This window comes from Rana temporaria, chromosome 2 (genome assembly GCF_905171775.1).
Source record: "Rana temporaria chromosome 2, aRanTem1.1, whole genome shotgun sequence".
Taxonomy (NCBI): Eukaryota; Metazoa; Chordata; class Amphibia; order Anura; family Ranidae; genus Rana; species Rana temporaria.
In genome coordinates, this window is record NC_053490.1 from 141,040,945 (window position 1) to 141,066,799 (window position 25,855).

The window sequence follows — 25,855 nt, forward strand, 5'->3', positions numbered from 1 at the left end:
AAACTGGTGCCATTTACATATACATATAAGTATAGAAGTTAAGGAAAAAGAAGACACTGATAACATGAATAAAACAAATTTTTAATATACAGCAGAAATTGGACAGCTTTTTATATTAACAAAAGATTTTCTATCGTACATTATATTTACAATTGCATACTGAGGAGGTAAAGTGTCTAAGTGGTTCTTTTACAGTTCTTTCCAATACAATGAAAACCTGGATGGTAAGAGAAGTACCAAATTCAGCTCTTCTAGAGCCAACACCGTACAGCCAGTGTGGCAACAACTTTTTGTATCTGACGTCAATACATTATGTCCTTCCCACGCTTTAAAAGGATCGTTTTAGAAGCCAATTCAAAAACACTGCATTTTATGATCGACAAAGACTAACCTATCTCTGAAAAGGAACATGCTTGTGAAAAAAAACTTTTGACTGATTAAACATTTTATTTAAAAAAAAGGTAATGCGAAAATGTAACCGCAATAATTATATTTTTCCAAATTTAGGCTTTCAGCAATCTGGCATCAATAACTGCTTACCGACAAGCCGCTTTCATAGGTGTACGTCGGCTCAGAAACTCGCTATTGTGGTTACACACATGCTCCCATTGGCCAGCAGGGAAGCCAATCAGCTGGTCTGGCGGACTCGATGTCTACTGGCCACCCGCAATTGTTCCCTGCAGTGACAGAACGAGATCTGCCTGTGTAAACAAGGCAGAGCTCCGTTCTGACAGGGGAGGGCACACACATCCTGTCTTTTTGCTAAGCTGAATCTGTGTTTCCCCAGTCACACAGTCCCCCATACAGTGGGGGACTGTGTGAAAACACCTGTAGGAAACACATTTAACCCCTTCCCTACCAGTGCATATTTTTAGCACTGATTACTGTAATAATGTCACTGGTTCCCAAAAAAAATGTCAAACATGTCAGTTAGCCACCTGATCTGTCCGCCGCAATACCGCTAAAAATCCTTGATAGTCGCCAGGACTAGTAAAACATTTATAATAAAAATGCCATTGAATATATCCCCTATTGTGTAGATTTGATAACGTTTGCACAAAACAATATACGCTTATTGGTATTTTTTTTACCAAAAATATGTAGCAGAATACATATTGGCCTAAACTGATTAATAAATTAATTTTTTTGGAACTTTATAGAAGAAAGTAAAAGAGGCATTTTTTTTCTTCCAATGGTCTCTTGTTTATAGCACAAAAAATAAAAACCTCAGGGGTAATAAAATACCACCAAAAGAAAGCTATATTTGTGGTAAAACATCAGTTTTGTTTGGGTAGAGCGTCGCACAACGGCGCAATTGTCAGTTAAAGCAACGCAGTACCACATCGCAAAAAATGGCCTGGTCATGAAGTGGATAAATCCTTCCGGGGCTGAAGTGGTTAAAGAAAACCTGTCATAAGATTCCATGGCCTGTCGACATGGTAAATCTAAAAAATACTGGGTTCCTCGTATGGCATGCATTTCCTTTGTCTTAATCAGCATACTTGTTCCAAGTCAGTGACTCAGGAAGAACTCAATTCAAAGAAAGCAAATGGCTGAGAGCGCCGACCGGAGTGTTCTGGTGGGAGGGTCGTCTCCCTGTCAGAACACAACAGCTCAGCGGGGGGAGATCGCTGTACTAACATCGGAATTATTCTTGTATACCAGGCTTCAGCCTGTAGGTACGTTGCAATATTAGTTTTTAAACTCAGGTTTGTGGAGTGTTTGAGCAGATAAGCCCTTCAGTATTGTATGGTTTCTCTCTGAAAGATGACTTTAGAGGTAATACAATAGGTTCATCTACACTGGCAATTAAATATTTTTGCTTCTAAGAAACTTGACTGCTACCTGTTATCTCATATTGCTCCAAATGTGGTGCAAATGAGGATACTGCCAACGCGTAGATAAACATCTCAGCAGCAGAGAGATTTCATATCCACTACAGCCCTCGCTTTATTGGGAAATACAGGGCCATTTTCAAACACTAGAAATGTATTACATCGATGAAACGATATGCCTAGCAAACAAAGAATGGTTATCAATGATCCAGTTCACAAAATGGCTCCATGTACTTTGTACATGGATATAATTTATGTTCAGCATGTTCCCTTTCATAGTGCAGGTATGGAATCCTATTATATGGGGTTTAGTATTTTACATAAAGTGCATCTAATGCCAAAGCTTTTTCTTTTTTCAGATTGACTGTAGAAGGATTAAAACTCCTGTCAGGTATTACTGCCATCGGAGGCTCCATTGAAGAGATTCCGTCACTTCCTGTCTGGTAAAACCGTTGTCCCCAGAACAGGAAGTGATGGGAAATAGCTCCAATAGCAACACAGACAAAAGTAAAAACACTTTCTTAAGAAGGAGACTGCAAGAACCACTGGCAGCTATTTATTGTGGTCTGCTTCCCTAGTGCAGATTTTCTCTTACTTCCTGTCTGTTTAAACATCCCCTGAGGAGAGTCAGGGAAATCTCACTGATGGAGCCCTGGATACCAGTAAAACCAGACTGGGGTTCCAACCTTCCCCATTATTTGCAAAAAAATAAGTTTTCGGTATAAATACACTTTAAACATGTTTAAAATCATCCAGTAAAATCCCCACACTCTCTATATCATTCATGTAGCAGCACGCTTTACAGTCTACATAGTCTATTATAAATCATTTTCAAGCAGCAGCAGAAATCATTATATGCTTTATACAAATTCTGTATTTCAGGCCCCACCATACACAAAAGATTCCATAGGTTGATACGGATTGTCTCATCAAAGATAAAATTCGGTGAATACCCAACTGGCATACAAAGGGAAGATTTTTATGCAACAAAATCCCATTTTCGACAGCACAGATGAGCAGTCAATAAAAATCACTGAAATTTACTGTCCCTGTTGATTATGTACCTATCTTCTGATTACTGTAAAACATTTTTCGGACATCCTGAGAAATGATTAGAATTCATGCTACAGTTCAACTTAAAAAAAAAAAAAAAATATGTGATTCTACCATCACTAAAGTATGTGCTTATGGCCTAAAAACTACCAATCAGCCGAAAGCTGTAAAATAGTCACCCTATATACATAAAAAAAAGTTAAACAAAAAGGCCGATATTCCAACAAAAGACGCTTTAGCAAATCCCAAAAAATATATAAAAAGTCCACAGCAGGCTGAGATGATTACAAAAAAAAAAAGAGATATTACCTCCAAATAATTCATGTAGTGGTTAAAAAATAATGCATTTTGTGACCATACAACTGAGATGACTAAAGTAGGTGAACAAGGCACATATTCATTGGACAAAAATTAAAAAGAAATATAAATACCTGGAATATTGCCCAGGAGAAGAAGTGCCTTCTAAATTCTGCTACTTAAAAGTGACGTGTTTAAAGAGAAAAAATGCCAGAAATAAGAAAGGATGGTTCTATTGCACAGGACAATCTAGGCCCCCTATAGGCACTGAATGAAGGGGAACCAAGCAATGGAAGAAATTTGACAATTACAGCCTTACCTCCCAAGTGGCCTTTAAAAGGGTCACTAAAACCTAATCACAAAAACAGTAGAATCAAGGGGGCTTCAAAAAGGCAAGAAAATTATCCCAAGAATGGGATGAAATTTTCCCATTGCCTAAGAAAAAATATATTTCGATAGGGGCTAGAGCTATATTTTAGATAGGAGGGTTGGCACAGAGTTGGCCTAACATAAGGCAAACAAAGCAGACTGAGTTATAACCAAGCCTTTTGCTTCATGATGAATTTCCCAAAGAAAGAAACCAGTCAGTAAAGAACATTCATTCACTTATTTCGGTCTATATCGCACATCATGGTTGGTGGCAAGTACTGACATGTACACTTTAATGCCAAGCTGGAGCCAGGACCATGCACCTGGCACAATTCTCTAGTCATTTAATGCATTATTTTATATTAATGTATATTATTGTTTCAATAGGATCTACTTTGGTTTGCTTTCATCACAAAAGCATGATGATCCTGCACCACACAATCAGAGTACACATAGTCATGTATAAAACCATGTGCACATGAAAACTAGTGTTGACCATGGAAGCCAGAGATCTGTTTTAAAGGAGAAGTCCAGCCTGAGCTTGTTTGGCTGGGCTTCTATGGGCCACTCTGATGTTACACAGATCAGTCCAGGCACCGCATCATCACGACTGAAGTCTGGATCCGCCGGGTGCCTGGCACTGATAGGAGTCTCTCGGTGAGCCTCTGAGACAACCGTTCCCTGCCCTTCCATAGCTCAGTGCTCCAGTGAACGTGAAGGAGCAGAGCAGTGGAGCTGCTGATTGACAGACAGCTCGGGAAGCCAAGAGCTACGAGCCATCGGCGATGTTCGATTCCCAGTGCAGAGGTCGTCCGATGCTTCATCCACCAAAGCATAAAACAGCAATAACCCTGATTCCCATACTTCTCCTTTAATAGGAACACCACCATGAAAATGGCAATTGGTACCCAAGAAGCTGTTCTAAGCATCACCAGCATTTTCCTATGGTCAGTCCTTCACAAATGCCTCCAGTGGCACATTATATAGCTTTGCATTAATCTCCTACCTGTTTCACACAAAAGAAGCACAAAATATTAAATCCAAACCAATATTTTTTTAATCAACTTATACTGTAACATACAGCAACCAATCATGTGTTCGCTCACATTCCTCTGGAAATTAGAAACTGCCTGGTCTCCATGGTTACAGCACATCGGTGCATACTGCAAAGAGCTAATAAACTGCAATGAATTTGCAGACCGGCAATGCTTACTGCTTCTATGCCAGGAAAAAATAAATAAAAATGTGTGCCTTTTTATCAAAATGGATTCGGCAGCAGACCTCAATGTGTGATGCCAGCCAATCTTACCCTTATGAAAAGCGTCACTCAATATCACCTAATTGAATTGAGGAAGATGATATGTTGCATATATGTGTAAATGCATTCTCTAGAAATTGCACAACAAAGAATGACGTATGCTTCAGATAAATACAACAGCCCGACCGACACTGACCACGCACTGCACCTCCAAAACACTAAAAGGTAAACGCATGCCTCGTTAATGCACAAGCCAGCTTCACATTAGTATGTTAGTGAGCTGTAAGGCTTTAAAAGCACCTCGGACAAGATAACTAGAAGTTTAACAGATCTGCACAGAAAGCCAAAAGAAAAAAAAAGTAATAAAAAATATATATATATATTTTTATAGAACTTTGGACACATCACTAAAACCCCTGAAGGATACACACAGAGAAATGGTGTACACCTGAAGAAACAGACAATGACGACATGGCATCATAAAAAATGTGACATGTATCTGTGAGGACCAATCCAGCGTCTAGGAGAAAATTCCATGTACAAATACAAATAGTTCCAGTGTAAATATAGCTTGGCGCATTTGGTTTTTTTTGTGATCTCTGTACAAACAATAGACTGAGAGGTAATATTTAGACATATGCATGTGTATATATTTATATATATATATAGATTCTGATATTTTTTTTTGTTTCTCTTTTTTACAAAGAATTAAAATACTTAATAAAAAAAATGTTAAAATCCCTCCTCTGCCCATCAACCCTCCCCCCAAACATCTTAATATAATTAAAAGAGCAAAAAGAAAAACAAAGAAAAAAAGAAGACACTCCAGTTAAAAGTTATGGCTTTAGAGTTATTGTACTGTAGATGCTAAACAAAAAAAATATATATATATCTCCCATTCCATTAAGATCCTGTTTTAAAATGCGATGTGTCGCTCACACAGTAACCCTGCTTCCAACCTGCCGCAGCTGGAGCCTGGCTTGGGTGAACAAGAACAGGCCCTTATTTTTTCGCTGATCAAAAAGACCAAAAAAGACAAAAAGCTCTGGTTCTTTTCAGTTCCTTCCCAAAGACAGACTGGAAAAGAATCTCCACCTTGCTCCATGCCGGTCTATTTGATGAGCACAAACATTTAAAATCCCTGCTGTTGGCAAATGCTTGACACCTGAGATTAATTTACAAATGATGATGGATTTTTGCAGGTTGTCCTCCTCGCTCACATCCGCTGGGACAGCACAAGCCGAGGGTCTTTTATTGAAAGATTTCTATTGCCAATAGGTTTTCACCATCATTTTCCTCTCCTCTGGTAAGTGAATGGTTAGTGTAATGTTCAGACAAGCTCAGAGTTTGGACTTTGTTGCTGTGCAAAAAAAAAAAAAAAAGGAAAAAAAACTAATTGAAAAATAAATGTGACAAGTGGCCCTGTATGCAACCTTTACATGAAGTGTCCGGTGATCTACGTACAGACGCCTCAAAAAGTCAATTTTTTTTTAGTTTTCTTATACTTGCGCATGCAGACAAGCTCACATGTACACCTACAAAAACACAGGTCAAAAATAGCTACACACACCCTTGCACATGCACAGACGCGGGTCTACGTGGATAGTGTAGTGTTTGCTTCCAAGCTCCAATGTCATTCTGTACAAAGCCTGAATTGTAAGAACACAGTACATTGCAAGGGGAGTCTCCTTGTTTGTAAAAGGGGTAAATCCAAGTGAAACCTCAACTTGCTTACTGGGACCTGAACCAGTAAGAAGAGCAGGGTCTAGTATGCTAGGTAATACTCTGAACCATGTGGACCAAGTTAGATGAAGTGGATTTTACCCTTCACAGATGGAAACGGGGGGTGCCACCATGATTATTTCAGTTGGAGGAAAATAAAAATCAGGCAATGCGGCAGTCACCTGAATCAGATTCCTTATCTTCATGCTGTTAAAAAAAACAAAAAAAATAAAATATAGAAAAAAAAAAAATGTTTGTTTCAGACCCAAACCTAGAATTAAATTGAAGTGTGCTGTTCTCTTTCATTTTGGCCAAAAGGCCCCATTGTTCATCTGGCAGTTGTCTGGGAAGAAACGTTGAGGTAGGCCTCATACTTATGTACTACATCATGGCAGCTTGTATGAATTTTTCCACATTTTCTCGGGGGGCATTGTGAGAGGCTTCAGATCTTCACATCTTCTTGTATACTGAGCTGTGACAGTGTTTTCTTAATGCGCAGAGCTGTCAAGCGAGCTGCTCCATTAGCGTACCAACACTCTCTCATCATCTTCCCCATAACCCGAAGAGCCTGTTTAGTAAATGAAAGCACAAAACTTTAGTCAAGAAAGGAAAATGGACAAATCTAAAGCCCTTATTTAAAAAGGAGTTCTCATTAGTAAGCGTAGTAACTTATAGCAATTAATCTGTGCTAATTTGACTTTAACAGAGTCAATTCTGATCGGTTGCTGCCTATACACTGTAGGGAAAGCGCTCTTGAGATCTAGTTCTGGAATGTACCTATATTAGGAATTGATCTCCCCGACATTGTCCCTGCAAGAATTTTTACAAGCCTAGTGAAAATAGAGCAAGAAAAAGACGTTTTTTTTTTACGCTTCAGAACAGGGTAAAAGGAAAAAATGCCCCCGACATATACTTTAGGAATGCAAACTATTTATTGAAAAGATTGCCAATATCCATTAAAACTTAAGAAAAAAAATAAAACAATTTGCAATATAAACCAGTCCCTTACAAAGGTACGTACGGTGTCATGCGGAGTCCTTCAGGGATCTCCCTTATCGCCCGTATTGTTTAATATCTATCTTCGCCCTCTCTTTGAATTCATCAGTAACCAGAAGTTACTTTACCACTCCTATGCAGACGACACACAACTGTATTTCGGCATCTGCAACAAAAACGATCATTCTCTTGGACTAGAGAAATGCCTCACTCTGATAGATAACTGGATGACAAACAGTTATCTTAAACTCAATGGTTCGAAAACAGAACTTCTCCTGTTTCACGCTAACCGGAAAAATCACCCCGCGTCAACATGGACTCCCCTGCCCATTCTGGGTAAAACTATCACCCCTAGCACCAAAGTCAAAAGTCTCGGAGTAATTTTCGATACCTACATGACAATGGATGCACAAATAGGGTCAGTAGTCAGCGGATCCCACCGTCTGCTGCGCCTACTACGCAGACTCACGCCCTTTATCCCGAAAGAGGACATTGCAGTTGTGGTGGGAACAATCATCAATTCCAGACTCGACTACGCAAATGCCCTCTATCTAGGACTCCCCAAATACCAAATCACTCGTCTGCAAGTCGTTCAAAATACGGCTGCTCGACTAGTGACTGGGAAAAAACCATGGGAATCAATCTCACCTTCACTGAGATTCCTTCATTGGTTGCCAGTAAAAGACAGAATTACTTTCAAGGCACTCTGCCTAATACATAAGTGTATTCAAGGCAACGCCCCCCAATATCTATGCGAAAAAATAAAAGCCCATAACCCCAATCGCATCCTGCGATCCACCAATCAAAACCTCCTCCAGATACCCAAAGCCAGATACAAGTCCAAAGGAGATCGAAGATTTGCAGTCCAGGGACCCCGCCTGTGGAATGCACTACCAACCACCATCCGACTGGAGTCGGACCACTTGGCCTTCAGGAGAAAGATTAAAACCGATCTCTTCTGAGGTCAAGGGGTTCCTTACCCATGAAATGGATACAGCGCCCAGAGGCAATTCAGTTCGCATGTGTTGTGCTTTACAAGTCTCTCACTCACATAGTGGATTGGTGTACTGTGCTGAGAAAACGGCCTTTTAGTTAGTTACAGTAAGCTGAAATGTTGTGTGATCACTAAAAAAATGCAGGAATGTAATCTAATATAGAATTATGAACTCTAAAAATATATATATTTCCCCCAACCTGGAGGTACCCTACCATTCCCTTGTCTTTTTCCTAGCCAACCTTTCTGCTCAATACCCCCTTTTTTTTCCTTTATCCTTCCTTCCCCTCTCTGGTGTCTCCCCCTCACCACCTAGCTCTCCACCCTCCTATATAAAAAAAAATGTTCTTCTTATCCCTCTCCTTTCTCTCTCTTGTTTTTCCCGTTTTTTTTTTATTTATTTTTTATTTGTGCGCCTTTTCATTTGTGTTTTTGTTTATATGTCCTCGAATTTAGCTTTGTTTTTCAAATTTTTGTGGATTTTTCCGCTATTTCATTTCTGAGCAACCAAGCTCAGTTACTCTATTGTTGACCCTCGGTCTTGGCCGGAGGGTTGTTGATTTTCGACAATTCCCACGATCACATTTGTGTTTACTGTGCATTATTAAGCTGTGTTATGTCATGCTTATTTGTTCACATCCCCTGCGCGGGATTATTATAATCGTTCTCATTTCTTCAAAAAATCTCAATAAAAAAAAAAGATTGTACCTGAAATATATTTTTACATTTACAGTACAACATGGTATAGCCAGTAAAGTGACCAGACTTTTTCTGCAGTGTGGAAAGCCAACAGCAAGCACCTACCTCATAACTTTGCCACCAATTTGGTATGTTAGGCCGTAATTTTTGGTCACATACTACTTTGCGCATTTCTTCAATAGAAGGATCCGACGGTACCAAATCATAGTATGGAAGCTGATATTCTTCATGGAAACCTGTAAATACACATATACACGTCATAATAAAATAAAAATATGACATGCTTCTCTGACAAAACAAATTCCATTTGTAAACAGATTAACCTCAATATAGAACATACAAGTCAATTGATAACACTTTGGGGTCTAGCTATATAACATTTGATAAACGTCCCATACATTGTGCTGGCTGGATTCATTTTTCCTGTATTTTCTGGAATAGAACACCCGTGATTATCAGCTGCGGATCAAAAACCGGCTGAGTTTTCCAAATGGCTAAATGAGAAAATGTACTGCTTTGTGGCCACTATATAGAGCTGCCAATCCTAGGAATTCAGAAAATGCGGAGCGAATTAATCTAGACTGCAGGAATCTGTGCGAGTTTCATCCAATGTTTTAAATAGATCCGGGTACATATCAAACATATTTCACAGAGAAGGAACATTCAAACACATGCCACCAAAGTAGATATATACTTTATTGTGCAGAATTATAAAGTGCTAATAAATTGTTCTGTCAGAAGTGGAATGCCTTGTGCTTCAATCCTCAAAGTGGTAGTAAACATACCGCTTTACTTGCGAGCCGTGCACATGCGCCGACACTGCTGCTACTAAATTTATTTATTAAAATTATTCCTGAATGGGGCACATTTAGAAGATATTTACTGTACCTAAAAGTACACCTTATCACAGGCTTACCTATAGTTATAAAAAAAAGCGTACTTTACCACCGCTTTAATGTCATCAGCTGATACTGACAAATTGAAAACTGGAGCACGTTACCTACTTCATTGTCTTACAGAATGTAGTGCTTGGGTCTGATTGGCGAATCCCCAGGTCACAACATTGGAATCAATTAAACTAAAAAGTGCCAAATCTGGTGCGGCTTTGCGTATTAAAATCTTCTGCACTTGTTGTTTTAACTTTGATATATTTTTTTTTTTTTTCTGCTAGTACCTTTGTCGGGAAATTAGGCTAAGCTTATGCACAGCGCTCTCTCTCACTCTCCTGACAGTTTTCCAGGAAGGGAGGGGGGTGAGTCATAAGAGGGCCAATGAAAGGTGTGTGTCTGTGTAAATCCAGGAAGTAAACAGGCAGCAGCTTCGGCTGCCCACAGTTAAAATGGCTGCAGCCAGACTTCGTGGAGGGAGATTTCTGCCACATATTTGACAAGTTCAGAATCACAGTATATATAAAATATGCAAAGTGGTTGGAGGTAAGCTTCAGAACGGCAAAAATGTTTTTATTACAAATTATGTGAGCAGACTGCAGTTCCTCTTTAAGCTTTAACTTAAAAAAAATAAAAAATAAAAAAACAACCTAGAAGCCGATTATTTTCTATGCAGCGCTGCACCAGATTTTGCACTCTTCAGTTTTAGCAAATCAGCAACACTGTCGCATAGAGAGACGCAGGTCATAAACCCTGTGTAAACTCTGCCATGCAGCAGGTCAAAAGGCTTGTATCATTTGATAGGTGATCAGTTGGGGCTAAGTGATGTGCGTGTGTGTTACAGTATGGATATCATTTTGCTCCTTTTCCCTCTCTGAGCCTTGATGTTCAGAAAATGCTAGCAGCAGAATGCAAAATAAATTTTCAGGTATTTGGACTAAAATTAAAATAAAGATTTTAGGATGTATTTATGAATACAGAGCTGCAAATGTGTGTCTTTTATATCGGTCTGGAGTTCAGCTTTAAGAAGGTAGTCTCCATATGTAATGAGAATATATGTTCAAACATTACATAGACAGGTATTGTTTTGCAATACACGAAAAGGGAATTAGAAAGCGATGAAAACACTGTTAGGGGTTTCAGTTTAGTGTACAGGAAGTTACAAGAGCACAAGGATTCTGACAGGTAACTATGTACAGAAAATGTGCTTGGCCTGAAAACAGAAAAGGAATGTGGCAACCACATCTAAAGACTGGTGAGCTACAATATATTATTGCATTTTAATTATTGGGCTTAGATACACTAAAAAATATGTTTATCTGTAGTGGAAATCATAGCAAGCCTTCAAGTCATACAGCACCCCACTGGCTGATTACTTATTTTAACCTAAATACACAGGGAAAGTGCCCTAGTTAGTTCCTTGCAAGTTTGCTATGTTTTCTACTGCACTTAGGCATTAAGGAAATATTTTCACCTACAGTAAAACCTTGGTTTGGAGCATAATTCGTTCCAGAAACATGCTTGTAATCCAAAGCACTTGTATATCAAAGCATATTTTTTTTACAGGGTATAAAAGAGAAGAGAGGCACCTCTAAGTGTAGCAATAAGTTGCCAAATGTTGTACCTTCATTAAATGTAACCATATTGCTACAGTTAGAGGCTCCTCTCTTCTTTTTTATACTCTGTTGTGACATGAAGCTACTCTTATATCAAGACATCACATGTATATCAAGGCAAAATTTATTAAAACATTTTGCTTGACTTGCAAAACGCTCTCAAACAAAGTTACTCTCAAACCAAGGTTTTACTGTATTCAAATTTTTAGAAAACATACCATTCTAAAATGTAAAATGTCACTTTACTAGATTCTTTTATGTCAAAAACGTGCATTTTAACAATAGACATCCACAGATTAAGGAAAGAAACAAACCTCCAGTACTGCATCTACGGGCGATTTCCCAGTAAACTAAACCCAGAGCATAAATGTCAGCACACTTGAATGAGTCGAAATGTTTCATATTTATAGTTTCATCCAGCACTTCAGGAGCCATATATCTACAAAATGAAAAAACAAAATCTTTAGCAATTTTTCTTCACACTGGTCTTCGAGTACAACTAAAGAGCAGTTTTTTTTTTTTTTTTACAGTAAGGGAGAAGCACAAGTGTATTAATGTGTTTAATGTAAGTATTCTGAATCAACCCTGCTCAAACAAGTTAGCTGCATTTTTCCAGTAAGTCTGAGTTTCATATTGCTCTCCTACCACCACTAGAGGGAGCTGAGCACTCTCCCATACCACCCCTTCCAAGAAAACCTGGAGTTACAGTTCCTACACATGTTGGACCCAGGTTCTCCGATGTATAAAGGTGTCTGATCAAGTTTAAGGTGTGTGGGTTGGAGTGGAGGGGTGAGGGGACTACAAAATAATGAAAATGCATGAAATAAGGACACCAATATCAGGACATAGATATGCAAAGGTAAAACATTTACTGAAAAAATAATTGCTAATGTGTTGGCAAACAATGCAATTAAGATTCTTTCACTTTTTGGTCTGGTTGCTACCACTGTTTACTTTCATTTTATTCCAAGTGTATGTGTGATGCCCTCTTTGATGTCTCACCAGAACTACATTACCTATGTGGACGATGTAAGTGTCTTTGGATAGGAGGTGTACTTTTCCTGTGTGCAAACAAATGTATGTACTGTGCGTTTTTTTATATGCATGTTCTCTCAATCGTCTATTTGCTTTAAAAAAAAAAGATGATCTTTCACATCACCCATGTTACATTTGTAAAAAAGAGATTTTTAATACAGCTTACCTGTAAAATCTTTTTCTTGGAGTACATCACGGGACACAGAGCGGCATATTCATTACTATATGAGTTATATGGAGTACCTTCAGGTGATGGACACTGGCAATCTCAAAAACAGGAAGTGCCCCTCCCTATATAACCCCCTCCCATAGGAGGAGTACCTCAGTTTTGTAGCAAGCAGTATGCCTCCCAAAATGGTCCCCAAAAGAGGGGTGGGAGCTCTGTGTCCCGTGATGTACTCCAAGAAAAAGATTTTACAGGTAAGCTGTATTAAAAATCTCTTTTTCTTTATCGTACATCACGGGACACAGAGCGGCATATTCATTACTATATGGGATGTCCCAAAGCAATGCTTACAATGAGGGGAGGGAGAACATCTTCCTAAGACAAAAGGATTTAATTTAGAGATATACTCAAATCATAATAAATCCAACTTAGTTGAGAAAAAATAAATTTTTAAATTTAACTCAAAAGGGAGCCCCCCGGAATCCGAGGGTCTCAAACTGCAGCCTGCAGCACTGCCTGCCCAAAGGCTGTATCCGTATTCCTTCTTACGTCCAACTGGTAGAATTTTGTAAACGTGTGGACAGAAGACCAGGTTGTCGCCTTGCAAACTTGAGCCATAGAGATCTGGTGGTGTGCTGCCCAGGAGGCGCCCATGGCCCTAGTAGAATGAGCCTTTAATGATAACGGAGGAGGCAACCCTTTCAAGCCGTAGGCCTGAGTGATTAACTGTTTAATCCACCTCGAGATGGTGGATTTTGCAGCTGCCTGCCCCTTCTTGGGCCCATCCGGTAAAATGAACAACACCTCTGTTTTCCGGATCTTCTCTGTAGCTTTAAGATAGGCCTTCATGGCCCTGACAATATCCAAGGTATGCAGCAACCCTTCCTTTCTGGAAGTAGGTTTAGGAAAGAAGGATGGTAATACCAAATCCTGGTTTAGATGAAAACTGGATATAACCTTTGGTAGGAAGGAAGGATGAGGGCGGAGAACGACCCTGTCCTTATGCAAAATAAGATATGGTTCCTTACAGGATAAGGCTGCCAGTTCCGATACTCTTCTGGCGGAAACTATGGCGACCAAAAATACTAACTTCCTTGTCAGTAAAACCAAAGGAATTTCAGCCAACGGCTCAAAAGGTTGTTTCTGTAAACTTGACAGAACAAGATTTAGATCCCACGGGCAAAGCGGGGATTTAACTGGAGGATTAATACGTAAGACCCCTTGAAGGAAGGTCTTAACTAGCGAGTGGGTGGCCAGCGGCCGCTGAAACCACACTGACAAAGCTGAAATGTGTCCTTTGATTGTGCTTAATGCCAGTCCTTTATCCACTCCTAGCTGGAGAAAACGTAATACTCTATCGATGGTAAACTTGCGAGAAAGCCATCGCTTGGACTCACACCAGCCTACATAGGCCTTCCAGACCCTGTAATAAATCACCCTAGAGACCGGTTTCCTGGCTCCGATTAGGGTAGAGATTACTTTCTGAGACAGACCTCTACCCCTGAGAATCAGGGATTCAGCTTCCAGGCCGTCAAATTTAGATGCCGTAAGGCAGGGTGGAGGATCGGACCTTGCGATAGCAGGTCTGGCCGTAGAGGAAGAGTCCAAGGGTCTCCTACTACCATCTTTAGGATTAGTGAGTACCATGCCCTTCTGGGCCATGCTGGAGCTACCAGGATGACTGGTATGTGCTCCACCCTGATCCTGCGCAGCAGGCGGGGTAGTAACTGGAGCGGGGGAAAAGCATAAAGAAGTTTGAACTGATGCCAAGGGCACACCAGCGCATCGGTTCCGCAGGCCATCGGATCCCTTGAGCGGGATATGAACCTGTCTAGCTTCTTGTTGAGTCTTGATGCCATGACGTCCACGTCCGGCACTCCCCATCTCTGGCAGAGTGTCTGAAAGACCTGTGGATGTAGAGACCATTCCCCCGGTAACAGAGTCTGGCGACTTAAAAAGTCCGCCTGAAGGTTGTCCACTCCTGGAATAAATATTGCCGATATGCAGGGCACATGAGCTTCTGCCCATAGGAGAATCAAGCTCACCTCTCTCTGAGCGGCTTGACTCTTGGTTCCCCCTTGGTGATTTATGTATGCCACTGCCGTGGCATTGTCCGATTGAATTCTCACCGGGAACCCCTGCAACTTGGACGTCCAAGCCCTGAGGGCTAGTCGAGCAGCTCTGAGCTCCAAGATGTTGATGGGCAACTGCTTCTCTGGCTTTGCCCAAGTGCCTTGGCGAGTGCAACCATCCAAAATTGCTCCCCAGCCTGTTAGGCTGGCGTCTGTGGTTACTATCTTCCAAGCCACTGGGCTGAAAGACTTCCCCTTCAGTAGATTCTGAGGGTCTAACCACCAACACAGACTTTGTCGGACTCTTGATGAGAGCGGCAAAGGGATATCTAAGGCCTGTGGCCTCCTGCTCCAGGCTGACAGGATGGCTGCCTGCAGGATGCGAGTGTGGCTCTGGGCGTACGGTACCGCCTCGAATGTGGCCACCATCTTGCCTAGTAACCGCATACATAGGCGAACAGTTGGTTCCTTCTTGCTTAGAACCAGTAGAATTAATTCCTTGATGGCTTTGACTTTTATCAGAGGCAGAAACACCCTCTGTTATTCTGTGTCTAATCTCATGCCGAGATATTCCAACTGCCTTGTGGGCTGGAATGCTGATTTTTCTCGATTTAGGACCCAGCCGAACCTCTCGAGGTACTGAACTGTGAGGGCCACTGCTCGTTCCAAGCCAGGAGACGAGTGATCTATGACTAGGAGGTCGTCCAGGTATGCTAGGATCGTGACCCCTTGAATCCTTAGATTGGCTAGGATTGGAGCTAGGACCTTCGTGAACACCCGGGGGGCCGTAGCCAACCCGAAGGGAAGTGCCATGAATTGGAAATGACGTAGAGCCACCGAGAAGCGTAGAAATCTTTGATGTGGCTGGTAAACTGGAACATGAAGGTAAGCATCCTTTATGTCTATGGATGCCATAAAATCGTCCCTCTGAAGTGCGGCAACTGCTGACCGCACGGATTCCATCCGAAATGAGCGGACCTTTAGGTATGCATTTACCATTTTTAAGTCCAAAATTGGCCTGACATCGCCGTTGGGCTTTGGGATAATGAATAGGTTGGAGTAGAAACCTAGCCCCTGTTCTTGGACTGGTACCTCTACTATTACCTCCTGAGAGAGTAGATGATTCAATGCCGCTATTAATGCGGCTCCCTTCTTCGGATCGTTTGGTACTCTTGACTCCTGAAAATGAGGAGGAGGAAACTTTAGGAAGTCTAGTTTGTAGCCTGTAGCCACGGAGGACCGTACCCATTTGTCGGGAATGCTGGCCTCCCAAACCTCTGTAAAGAGACGCAGTCTTCCCCCCACCTTCGAGGGTGGGGGCGCCCCTTCATAAGGCCGGCTTGGGGGCTGGCTTTGCTGGCTTGCGAAACCACTGCTTCTTGCCTGCGCCGGCCTGTCCCTGCGATTTGTTAAAATTTGATCTTGCAGGAGGCCGTCGATACTGTTTGGTATTGGAGGGCCCCTGCCCAGGGGAGTACTGTCGTTTAAACGCAGGCCCCCGAAACTTCTTCTTGGTGGGCAAAAGAGTACTTTTTCCGCTTGAAATGGTCTGGATGTATTTGTCCAGGTCTTCTCCGAAGAGTCGTCCTCCATGGAAGGGGAACCCTACCAGGAGCTTCTTGCATGGGGGCTCTGCCTCCCAGCTCTTTAACCATAAGAGTCTTCTCATATGGATAAGGGATAACGATAAACGTAACGCTTGCTGGATCGAATCCTTAATCGCATCTACCGTAAAGCGTATGGCCCTAGGGACGTCCGAAAATTCTTCTGCCTGCTGGGCAGGAATAAGTTTAAGCATCTGCTTAGCTTGATCCGATAATGCTTGCGCAACCCCAATTGCAGCCACAGCTGGCTGCACTACTGCCCTTGCAGTAGTGAAGGAGGTTTTAAGTAGCGTTTCCAAGCGTTTATCAACCGGATCCTTGAACACCTGTATGTTTTCTACAGGGCATGTTAAAGATTTGTTAACACATGAGATGGCTGCGTCTACAGCCGGGGCTGCCCATCTCTTGGAAAATTTCTCTTCCATAGGATATAAGGCAGAGAATCTCTTTGGTGGTACAAAGATTCTATCTGGCTTGGCCCAATCTTGGAACATAACTTCCTCTAGTAGAGGATGGATCGGAAAAACCGCATTGGTTTGAGGCGCTCTTAGTGAGCCCAAAGCTGAGACCGTTGATACTTGGAGATCTGGTACTGGCAAGTTGAACGTCCTATGGACCAAGTCTGTTAAAACTTGAACCCACCAGCTCTCCCCTTGGGAGGCTGCGCCAGACTCCTCCGTACCCGGATCCTCGATCCCTGAACCTACTTGGTCCTTGTCCAAGAGGTCTTCCCATTCCTCTGCGGAAGGGACCTCCTCATCTGAGGGTTCACGCTCGGGCGACGGGGATCTATTCCGTTTTCTGCCCCGCATAGCCTTGGCTATCATTTTTTCCATTCTTTTTTCCATCTCCTTTAGAGAGGTGGACAGTACCTCGTCCGTGACCACCCTAGGGTTGGACTGACCCGTGCCAGCTCCAGCCCCAGATCCCGATGGTCTCACCAAGGCTCCTTCTGGGGAAAGTAGCGGTAAGACTTTGTCCGAGACCCCGGACCCTCTGGGGGAATCCCCACCTTTTGTACCCTCCGAACCAGATGCCATGGTACAATACAGAGGTACGCCCGCTACTTAATGGTGTTTGGGAAAATAAATAGTTGTTGCCCAAAAACCCTTTCTGGGGGAAAAAATGCCTTTCCTTATTAATCTTGGTTTGTTTCTTCTTTTTTTTTTTTTTTTTTTTTTTAAACCAAAGAAAGAAAAAACATTCTGTCCCCCTTTAGTAGTATTTGCCAATACAAACTGCTGAAAAGAAAAAGAAACCCTATCTTTAGGGTGAAAGACAGTCTTTTTGAAGACTGTAATACTCTTCTTTGGCCACTGTGTGTCCTCGGCGCCCCACTCTGCCGCTCTGGTCCTTCCTCTCTCAGTTCCAACACATCACTGAGCTGGGAACTCTTTTGGAAGGGCCGCCCCTTCCTTTTACCTACGGGCCCACCCTTCCCCTTCAGAAAAACGGCGCAAAATTGCGCCGATATCACGGGGACGCGCGCGCCCGCCGGGGGGGGGGGGGGAGGCCCACACGAGGAGGTCAGAGGCTGATCCTGCCGTCCAGGCCAGGATCCACAGAGCGGCATTTACTTCTCTGCAGCAACCGCCTGGACCTCTCTGAGCAGGCTTGCAGGTAAGAGCATTCACTCTCTACATAAGAAACCTCAATAGATTCCCAGGGGCTTCTCTTAAAGAGAATTGTCACTATACACACACAGGCCCTTTTCAATGCTACTAGCACCAGTTGCAATACTACCAGGGAGGTCACAATTATGGGGAATATACACATATAGAGTCATCCTATCTTAAGATATGTGACTCACCTTGCCAGATGCAGCGCATAAACCATAGGCATGTCCCGCTGTGACCTTCCCCCAGACAAAACCTGCTGCGAACCAAGTTCCGCAAGTTTCCCCTTCACTTACCTGCTCCATGCCGCAGGACTTTGCACAGCAAGAGGTCCAATCTTCCCCCATCTCCGTGGGGCGTCTAGACCTTCAGGCCCTGGGTTCCTATGAAGGATCCACTGTCCTGGGCCCATATAGCACCCTGGCAACAGAAACATTAGGCCCCCAAAGGTTTCTAAGTTCTGGGCCCAGAGTCCAGCTCTCTGTGACAGAAAGCATTATGGGCTATACCCCAATGGTTTGGGGTCCGGTTGCTGACCACTTTAGCACTGAGGCCTTTGGACAGAACCGGTTAGCCCACCTTAATCCCAAGGATGTGGAGGCAAGCTAAACCATGACCAACACCTAAGACACTGGCGTAAAAACTGAGGTACTCCTCCTATGGGAGGGGGTTATATAGGGAGGGGCACTTCCTGTTTTTGAGATTGCCAGTGTCCATCACCTGAAGGTACTCCATATAACCCATATAGTAATGAATATGCCGCTCTGTGTCCCGTGATGTACGATAAAGAAAGTCACTTCAGTGCACTAATGTTTCAACAATTTCATGCTGCAACAATTTCCTTTACAAGCTATAAAAACACAAAAGTACAACACAAAGGGGGTTATTTACGAAAGGCAAATCCACTTTGCACTACAAGTGCACTTAAAGGGGACTGAATATGCAATTGGAAGTGCAGTCGCTGTAAATCTGAGGGGTAGATCTGAAATGAGGGGAAGCTCTGCTGATTTTATTATCCAATCATGTGCAAGCTAAAATGTTTATTTTCCTTGCATGTCCCCCTCAGATCTACAGCGACTGCACTTCCAAGTGCACTTACAGTGCATTTGCAGTACAAAGTGGATTTGCCTTTCGTAAATAACCTCCAAAGTGATATTAACAAAAGACAGAGCTATAGATCTGACTCACCGTTTGGTCCCCACTCTCTGATTGGGAGCAATGTCTATGGTATCAGTCAGAGAGTCATGGCGCACAGCAAGACCCAAGTCAGCAATTGCACACACTCCATTCTTCTTTACCAGGATATTTTTGGACTTGAGATCCCTGTGAGCAATTCCAGGCTTTCCTATTGAAAGAGAAATAAAACAGTAAGTTTATTCTGTTCTTAATTTAGGGAGGCCTAAATCTGGAATATAAAAATGGAGCAATGCATGAAAAAAAAAAAAACTTCTTACCCTGAGTTCCAACAATTTCCATATGTAGGTGAGCAAGGCCGCTTGCTGCCGAGAGGGCAAGCTTTATCATCCCCTCAATGGTAACTGTGTATCGGTTCAAATAGTCAAATAGTGAGCCGTGTTCATGGTAATCCGAGACAAGCCACAGCTGGGTCCATGTTCCATTGTCTGCAAAATGTTAATCCAATAAACCATTTTACCAGTGGAATTGTAAAACTAATCTGCTTATTAATGTGCTACGGCGGCTCAAATTTCACAGGGGAAGGGTGGAAAATGCTGGTTGGAAAACAATGTAGCTTGAGATGAAGAATTTTCTGCTCATCACTTTACAAAGAATATTCTGTGCAAAGATACTTATGCAAGGATGACAGATACAGCTCTCCATGCAATGCACTAAAATATCAAGCCCGTGGGCTTTCCTAAAATCATGATTTGTTAATCAGAGCATGTTAATGTAAATTACCACCAGAACTAATGGTTTTATAACTAAAGTTTCCCATCATCATAAAATGAAAGCTCCGAGATTAGGGTCATTGGCAGTGTCTGCCTGCTATACTCTATTTCGCTTTACCCCAAAAAATGCCTAAATATTTTACTGAACCTCGAAGCATTCGCATTTTTGCATTCCTGGGAGACAAGACAGCCACGGCAGTGTCTGCACTAGATATGTGCATTCCCGTTCGTACGAATGTTATTTTCGTACGAAAATGTTAATTTTCGTACCTGCAGAATAATGTGTACATACGAAAAAAGACGGGATTACGAATGAGCCGCATAACGAACAACCGCAAATACGAACGAACGATCCGACGAAAATACGACAAAACGAAAACGGCAAAAGAAAGAAAATGACAAAAAGACTTGCATTCTGTATTTTGTTTAAATCCTTGTTCTGTTCGTATTTTGATTTTCAGTCGTATGTTCATATGACATCTAACAAAAGATTTTCATTCTGTATTCTGTTTGAATCCTTTTTCTGTTTGTATGTTCATATGACATATTATAACAAAAGATTTGTATTCTGTATTCTGAATTCTTTTTTTCTGTTCGTAATTTGGTTTCAAAATACAGAATGCAAATCTTTTGTTATAGATGTCATTTTCGTTTTTTTGAATGGGCAGTGAGTGTAGTTAGTTAGTGAAGCAGCTTCTCTTTTGTGCTGAGTACAGTAGTACAGTAAAGCCAAATAAACTTTTCTGTGGATTTTCGTCTGAAGGGAGATCAGTTGGCCAGACTTTTGAACCTGGAACCCAAAAATGGTTTTCTGATGGAGCTTAAAAACGAACGAACATTCGGTAAAACGATCGTTTTTATGTTTGTTGTTAAAAAAGTCTGACCAAGTGTATGGGGCTTAACAATACTTAATATGGATGACCCGCGTGTTGAAAGTGCCGCGAATCCCGCGATATATTTACGAAAGTACAAAATGACGAAAATTCACGAAAATTATTGTCTAACAAGTAACGAACATGAATTAAACAGAATAACGAACCATCCCGCATGTACGAAAATAAAACGGTAACCAAAATACGAAACGATCGGAATACGAAAAAATTGCATCGTACGAAAAACGAACGGGAACGAACAGGAAAACGGGCGTCTTACGAAAAACGAACGGGAATGAACCTACGGAACGATACGAAACAAAAAAAAAAACGACTTTTTTCTGTGCACATGTCTAGTCTGCACATCCAAGTTCACTTGAAAGTATATGATACAGTCTGTACAAATATTAGGGGACAATTGCAAATGATCATACAATACTGCAAATGTGTGTCAGTGTTGCATGTCAAAAAAAAACTTAAAAAAAATATAAAATGATCAGCAGTCAAGCAGCAAACTGCCCACAGAAAAAAAAAAAAAAAAAAGAAGGAGGGTGTTCAGACGTGCAGAGATGATTTTACTGCACTCTGACATTTTTGTTAACCTAACCACTTAGCCACTAGAGCAGCATGGGGAAGGTAAGCTGTAGACACCTGATGCCAGACTATCCAATAGAAATCAGTAGCAATCAGACAGAGCTATTATACCAAACTATTACTTTCACCAGAGAGCTGTGGACAGAGGTCGCTATGGGTGCCACACGGACTACACGGCAGTAGTTCGGGGAATTTTTAGATGTAGATCTGGCCAGTCACATGAAAATCTGATTGTACAAAGCAACAGCAGAGTGATGAAATCTGACACAAAAAAGCTTTTGCAAAGAAGCCTTCAATTCTTTCAAGTCAAGGACATGTCTAAAACGGGTTAATATCAAAGTTATTTAGGCCGCTGTAAAGGACCTGATCACTTCCATAGCATTCAGAAATGTGCAATAAAAAAAAAAATATAATAATTTGTTAGACAGGAAGGATTAGTGCCTATCAAACACTAAGGTGATCCGATTTTCTACACTGGATCACTGTGATCGATGAACTTGGGTACAACCAGTGGAGAGATGGAGATATTCATGCTAGAAGTGAGCCGATTAATAAGAATAAAATGAGTGATTGCAGCTGCTGTACACAAAGTGCCAACACTTGATAAACAGAAAAATGTAAATGACAGCGCTCACAATGACCAATACAAACTAATACGTGAAAAAAGTCCATATCATTTGTGCAGATTGTACTCCAATCAAAGTGCAGTAGTGCTTTCAAACTTCAAAGTGCAGCATACACCCCTCCTGTGTCCCCACTCACCCCAAGAAATGGACGCCTGGCTTTTCAGTCCAGGGATCAATCGGGCTTGAACATTCGCAATTAATGGCTTATTTACAGAAGGATCCATAAAAAAAAACTCTTGCCCCATCATGAATGATCAAAAAATTAAAGCAATGCCAATAGTGCAGTAAGATATGCTTTATTTGCACAAACATGGATAGGTACTTACAGGCTGGCAAATTAAAAAATTTCATTAGCTATTTGAAATGGTAAAATCAAGGAATGTATCCAGCATGCATTCCACGCAAACCATCCTTGATGGCCCTTGTGGGAGGGCAAAATGCATAAACGTAATTTCTGGTGTTCAAGTTAAAACGACGTCACTTCCGGTTTCCATGGAACGCACGCTGGATGCAGTTTCCTTGTTTTTACCATTGCAAATATCTCATGCGATTTAACATTTGCCAGCCTGTAAGTACCCATCCACGTTGGCGCAAATGAAGCACATCTTACTGTACTTCACTATTAGCCTTTCATTTTTTGGTGCCATTATCCACCAATGATCATCCATGATGGGGCAAGAGTTTTAGAAGATCCGTCTGTAAATAAGCCATTGACTACGACCGTTTAAGCCCGATTGATCCCTGGACTGAAAAGCAAGGGGTCAATGTCTTTTGGGGACACAGGAGGGGTGTGTGATGCACCTTGAAGTTTGAAAGCACTACTGCACTTTGATTGGAGTACAATCTCCACACATTATATGACCATTTTTCACATATTAATTTGTATAGGTTATTGCGAGCACTGTAATTTCCATATTTTCTCTTGGGTACAACCAGCCTGATGGATTTTACATGCAATTATTGGTAGCCGCTGTTATAGTGGCTAGCAATAATCACTGTATTCTCTTTAAGGGGTTGGCTTCCCCACCAGGAGAAAAAAAAAGGCTATGCAGTAAGGATTCCCCTGTCACTGTGTTGATAGGGGAATGGAGCCACAGGTTGCAGGAAATACATTTGCTCCATCTATGGCTGGCCCTAAAGTGGATGTAAACAAGATTCATTCAATTTGACTTGGGCACATATATCTGTAGTGTTTTCTTATTTCTCTCCAAAGCGTCCTGTGCCTTTCTGCTGCTCAGTTCCTCAGTTATCAGCATGATAACTTCTGACAAGTTCTCAGACACAGGAGATAAAAGCAGCTGAAAATTTGTGTTGGGGAGGGTGCTATAGATAGATTAGCAGATAGCTGGTCTATTCACAGCACAGCATGTTTGTTTCTTCCTCTGTCTGTGGAGGGGGGGTGTGCCTTTCCTTCAATCAGCTGTCGCACAAGTGTATGCAAAGACTCCCCTTCCACTGTTGAACAAGGAAGTATGAATTCTGAAAAAATATCCACTTTATAAAAAAATTAAAAAAACACATCAGTCCATTGCTTTGTGAATTTGAATTATACAATTTTCTTGTTCAATTTCCCTTAGCTTTACCTTCAGCAATGTAGCACAAGGGCCTGCCTGATTGCATGCAAATGGAAGGTGTTTAGATTTACCAAAACCATATAATATGAGGTCAAACCTAAAGGAAAATTGTATTGGCAGTTTAGCGTTCACATAGAATACATATCCCCAACCGTGCTGAAAGTTCTGAATAAATTAACAGTAGCAAACACACACACACACACTAGAAGTACCATACCTTTGTTATCTGCGGCAATAAATCCCAAAATATTCTCATGCCGCAACATCACAGTCTGGTAAATCTCTGCTTCTCGGAACCAAGACCTCTCCTCCCTTGATGAGAATATTTTTACAGCCACATCTCCTCCTCTCCACTTGCCACGCCATACTTCACCAAAGCGACCCTTTCCAATTATTTCCTGTAAGACAATTGTCCTTGCTACAGTACGCTGAACAAAGAGTGGTAGCCCTGTAGTGAAAAAATAAATAAAAACACAGGCTTATCAACTGTTGGCAGATTAAAGTCATGTCCAATTATGTATTCAATGAATGGACTTTGGAATATTGCTCGACTAAATTCCTGAAATCTTTATTAAAATCTTATACCCTGTGCACCATCAGACAGAGTGGAAGTTTATACATGGAGATAATCGTGCTCTTCTGTATTGCAACGTCTTTACATGTTCAAAGTGGGGAGACGTGGAAGGCGATGCTTTAGATACTGAGGAGAGTACAGCAAAACTGTCAATTTATAATACATTTATATACTGAAGACTAGGATTCTAGCAGCTGCAGATGCGCTATAGTGTGGCAACTGTGTTTTAGTCACATAATTCTCCGAATTAGATATTTTTTGTAAGTAAAACAAATTGCATGTCAGTATATATGTTGTTCAAATGAGTCTCTGGCTAAAGTTTATGCTTTTTCAGTTAAAGCCAGAAAAACAAGGAAGATCGGTTCCCATCTACTATAACAGGGATATGCAATTAGCAGCCCTCCAGCTGTTGCAGAACTACAAGTCCCATGAGGCATAGCAAGACTGACAGCCACAAGCATGACACCCAGAGGCATGATGGGACTTGTAGTTTTGCAACAGGTGGAGGTCTGCTAATAGCATATCCCTGCACTATAATATTCAAGGGAAAGAGACAATTCCAGCACTATTAGCACGTGTTTTAATCTGATGTACAGCCTACAGAGTGGCTGCTTCTGAGACTATACAGGTACAAGGTCCTATCTGTAAACCCATTATCACAATTTAACAATCCAGTAGTGATATTTTTGGGTAAAAGACATTTGTTAAACACTGTTAAAGATGTTGCTAGGAACCCTGGAAGTTTATTTAGAAGTACAGGTAAAGAGTAACCCAGTAACAGACCATATGCATGTTTTTATGGGAATGCAAAAATGATACCGCTGCACTCGAACTCTTACATACCAGCGGCTTTTTTTTAGTAATACAAGTCCATATTAAATACACTTCTGCAATGAAAGTCTTAGCAAGTATTACTAGACATGAGTGTTTATATTTCTATTCTGACCTTGATCTGATAAGCATTTCAATTGAATTTGATGAAGTGCACTTGAACTAGCCTTCAACTGCGCGCAAACAGCACGTACACTTACCCTAAGGGCTCATGCACTGGGGCGAATCCGCCCGCACAGCGTAAATTAAGGTGTGCTGCCAGAGCTGGCGGACTACAGAAATTAATGGCTGTACGCACGTATTCGCAAGTAACTGCATACCCACATATATGCATATGGGCATAGTACATAGATTTCTGCATCCAGAGCTGTATTCTCCTTTACACATTTATGCAGGTACTTTCAAATACACTGTAAAGCCCCATACAGCCATTGACTTCTATAGGCAATCATAGTAGAAGAGAAGGGTAACAAAACTAATAAGAGGACAGGAGGATCTCAGTTACAAGGAACTACAAGCATTAAAATGTATTCACCCTACATCTCATTGGTTCCCAGAACTCTTTGGATCACTTTTCTCTTGTTCCTGACACCCTGAAACAGTCCCCTAATTGGAGGCCTAATGAATCCTTTCTTCTTGATTTAACAGACCAAAAGGC

The 25,855-nt window shown here is 41.5% G+C and overlaps 1 protein-coding gene across 1 annotated transcript in view; it reads right to left on the bottom strand.

The window, feature by feature from the left end:
- Nucleotides 1-2,909: 2,909 nt before the first annotated feature.
- ACVR1B (activin A receptor type 1B) overlaps nucleotides 2,910-25,855 on the bottom strand; it is a 70,309-nt gene continuing 47,363 nt past the window's right edge. Inside the window, exons 4-9 of the mRNA XM_040341227.1 lie at nucleotides 24,010-24,240; nucleotides 19,674-19,841; nucleotides 19,408-19,564; nucleotides 12,041-12,165; nucleotides 9,329-9,459; nucleotides 2,910-7,102 (exon numbers count right to left, since the gene is read on the bottom strand). Of these exons, the coding sequence (XP_040197161.1) occupies nucleotides 6,977-7,102; nucleotides 9,329-9,459; nucleotides 12,041-12,165; nucleotides 19,408-19,564; nucleotides 19,674-19,841; nucleotides 24,010-24,240 (938 nt within the window). The 3' untranslated portion in view covers nucleotides 2,910-6,976. The remainder of the gene's footprint in view (nucleotides 7,103-9,328; nucleotides 9,460-12,040; nucleotides 12,166-19,407; nucleotides 19,565-19,673; nucleotides 19,842-24,009; nucleotides 24,241-25,855) is intronic.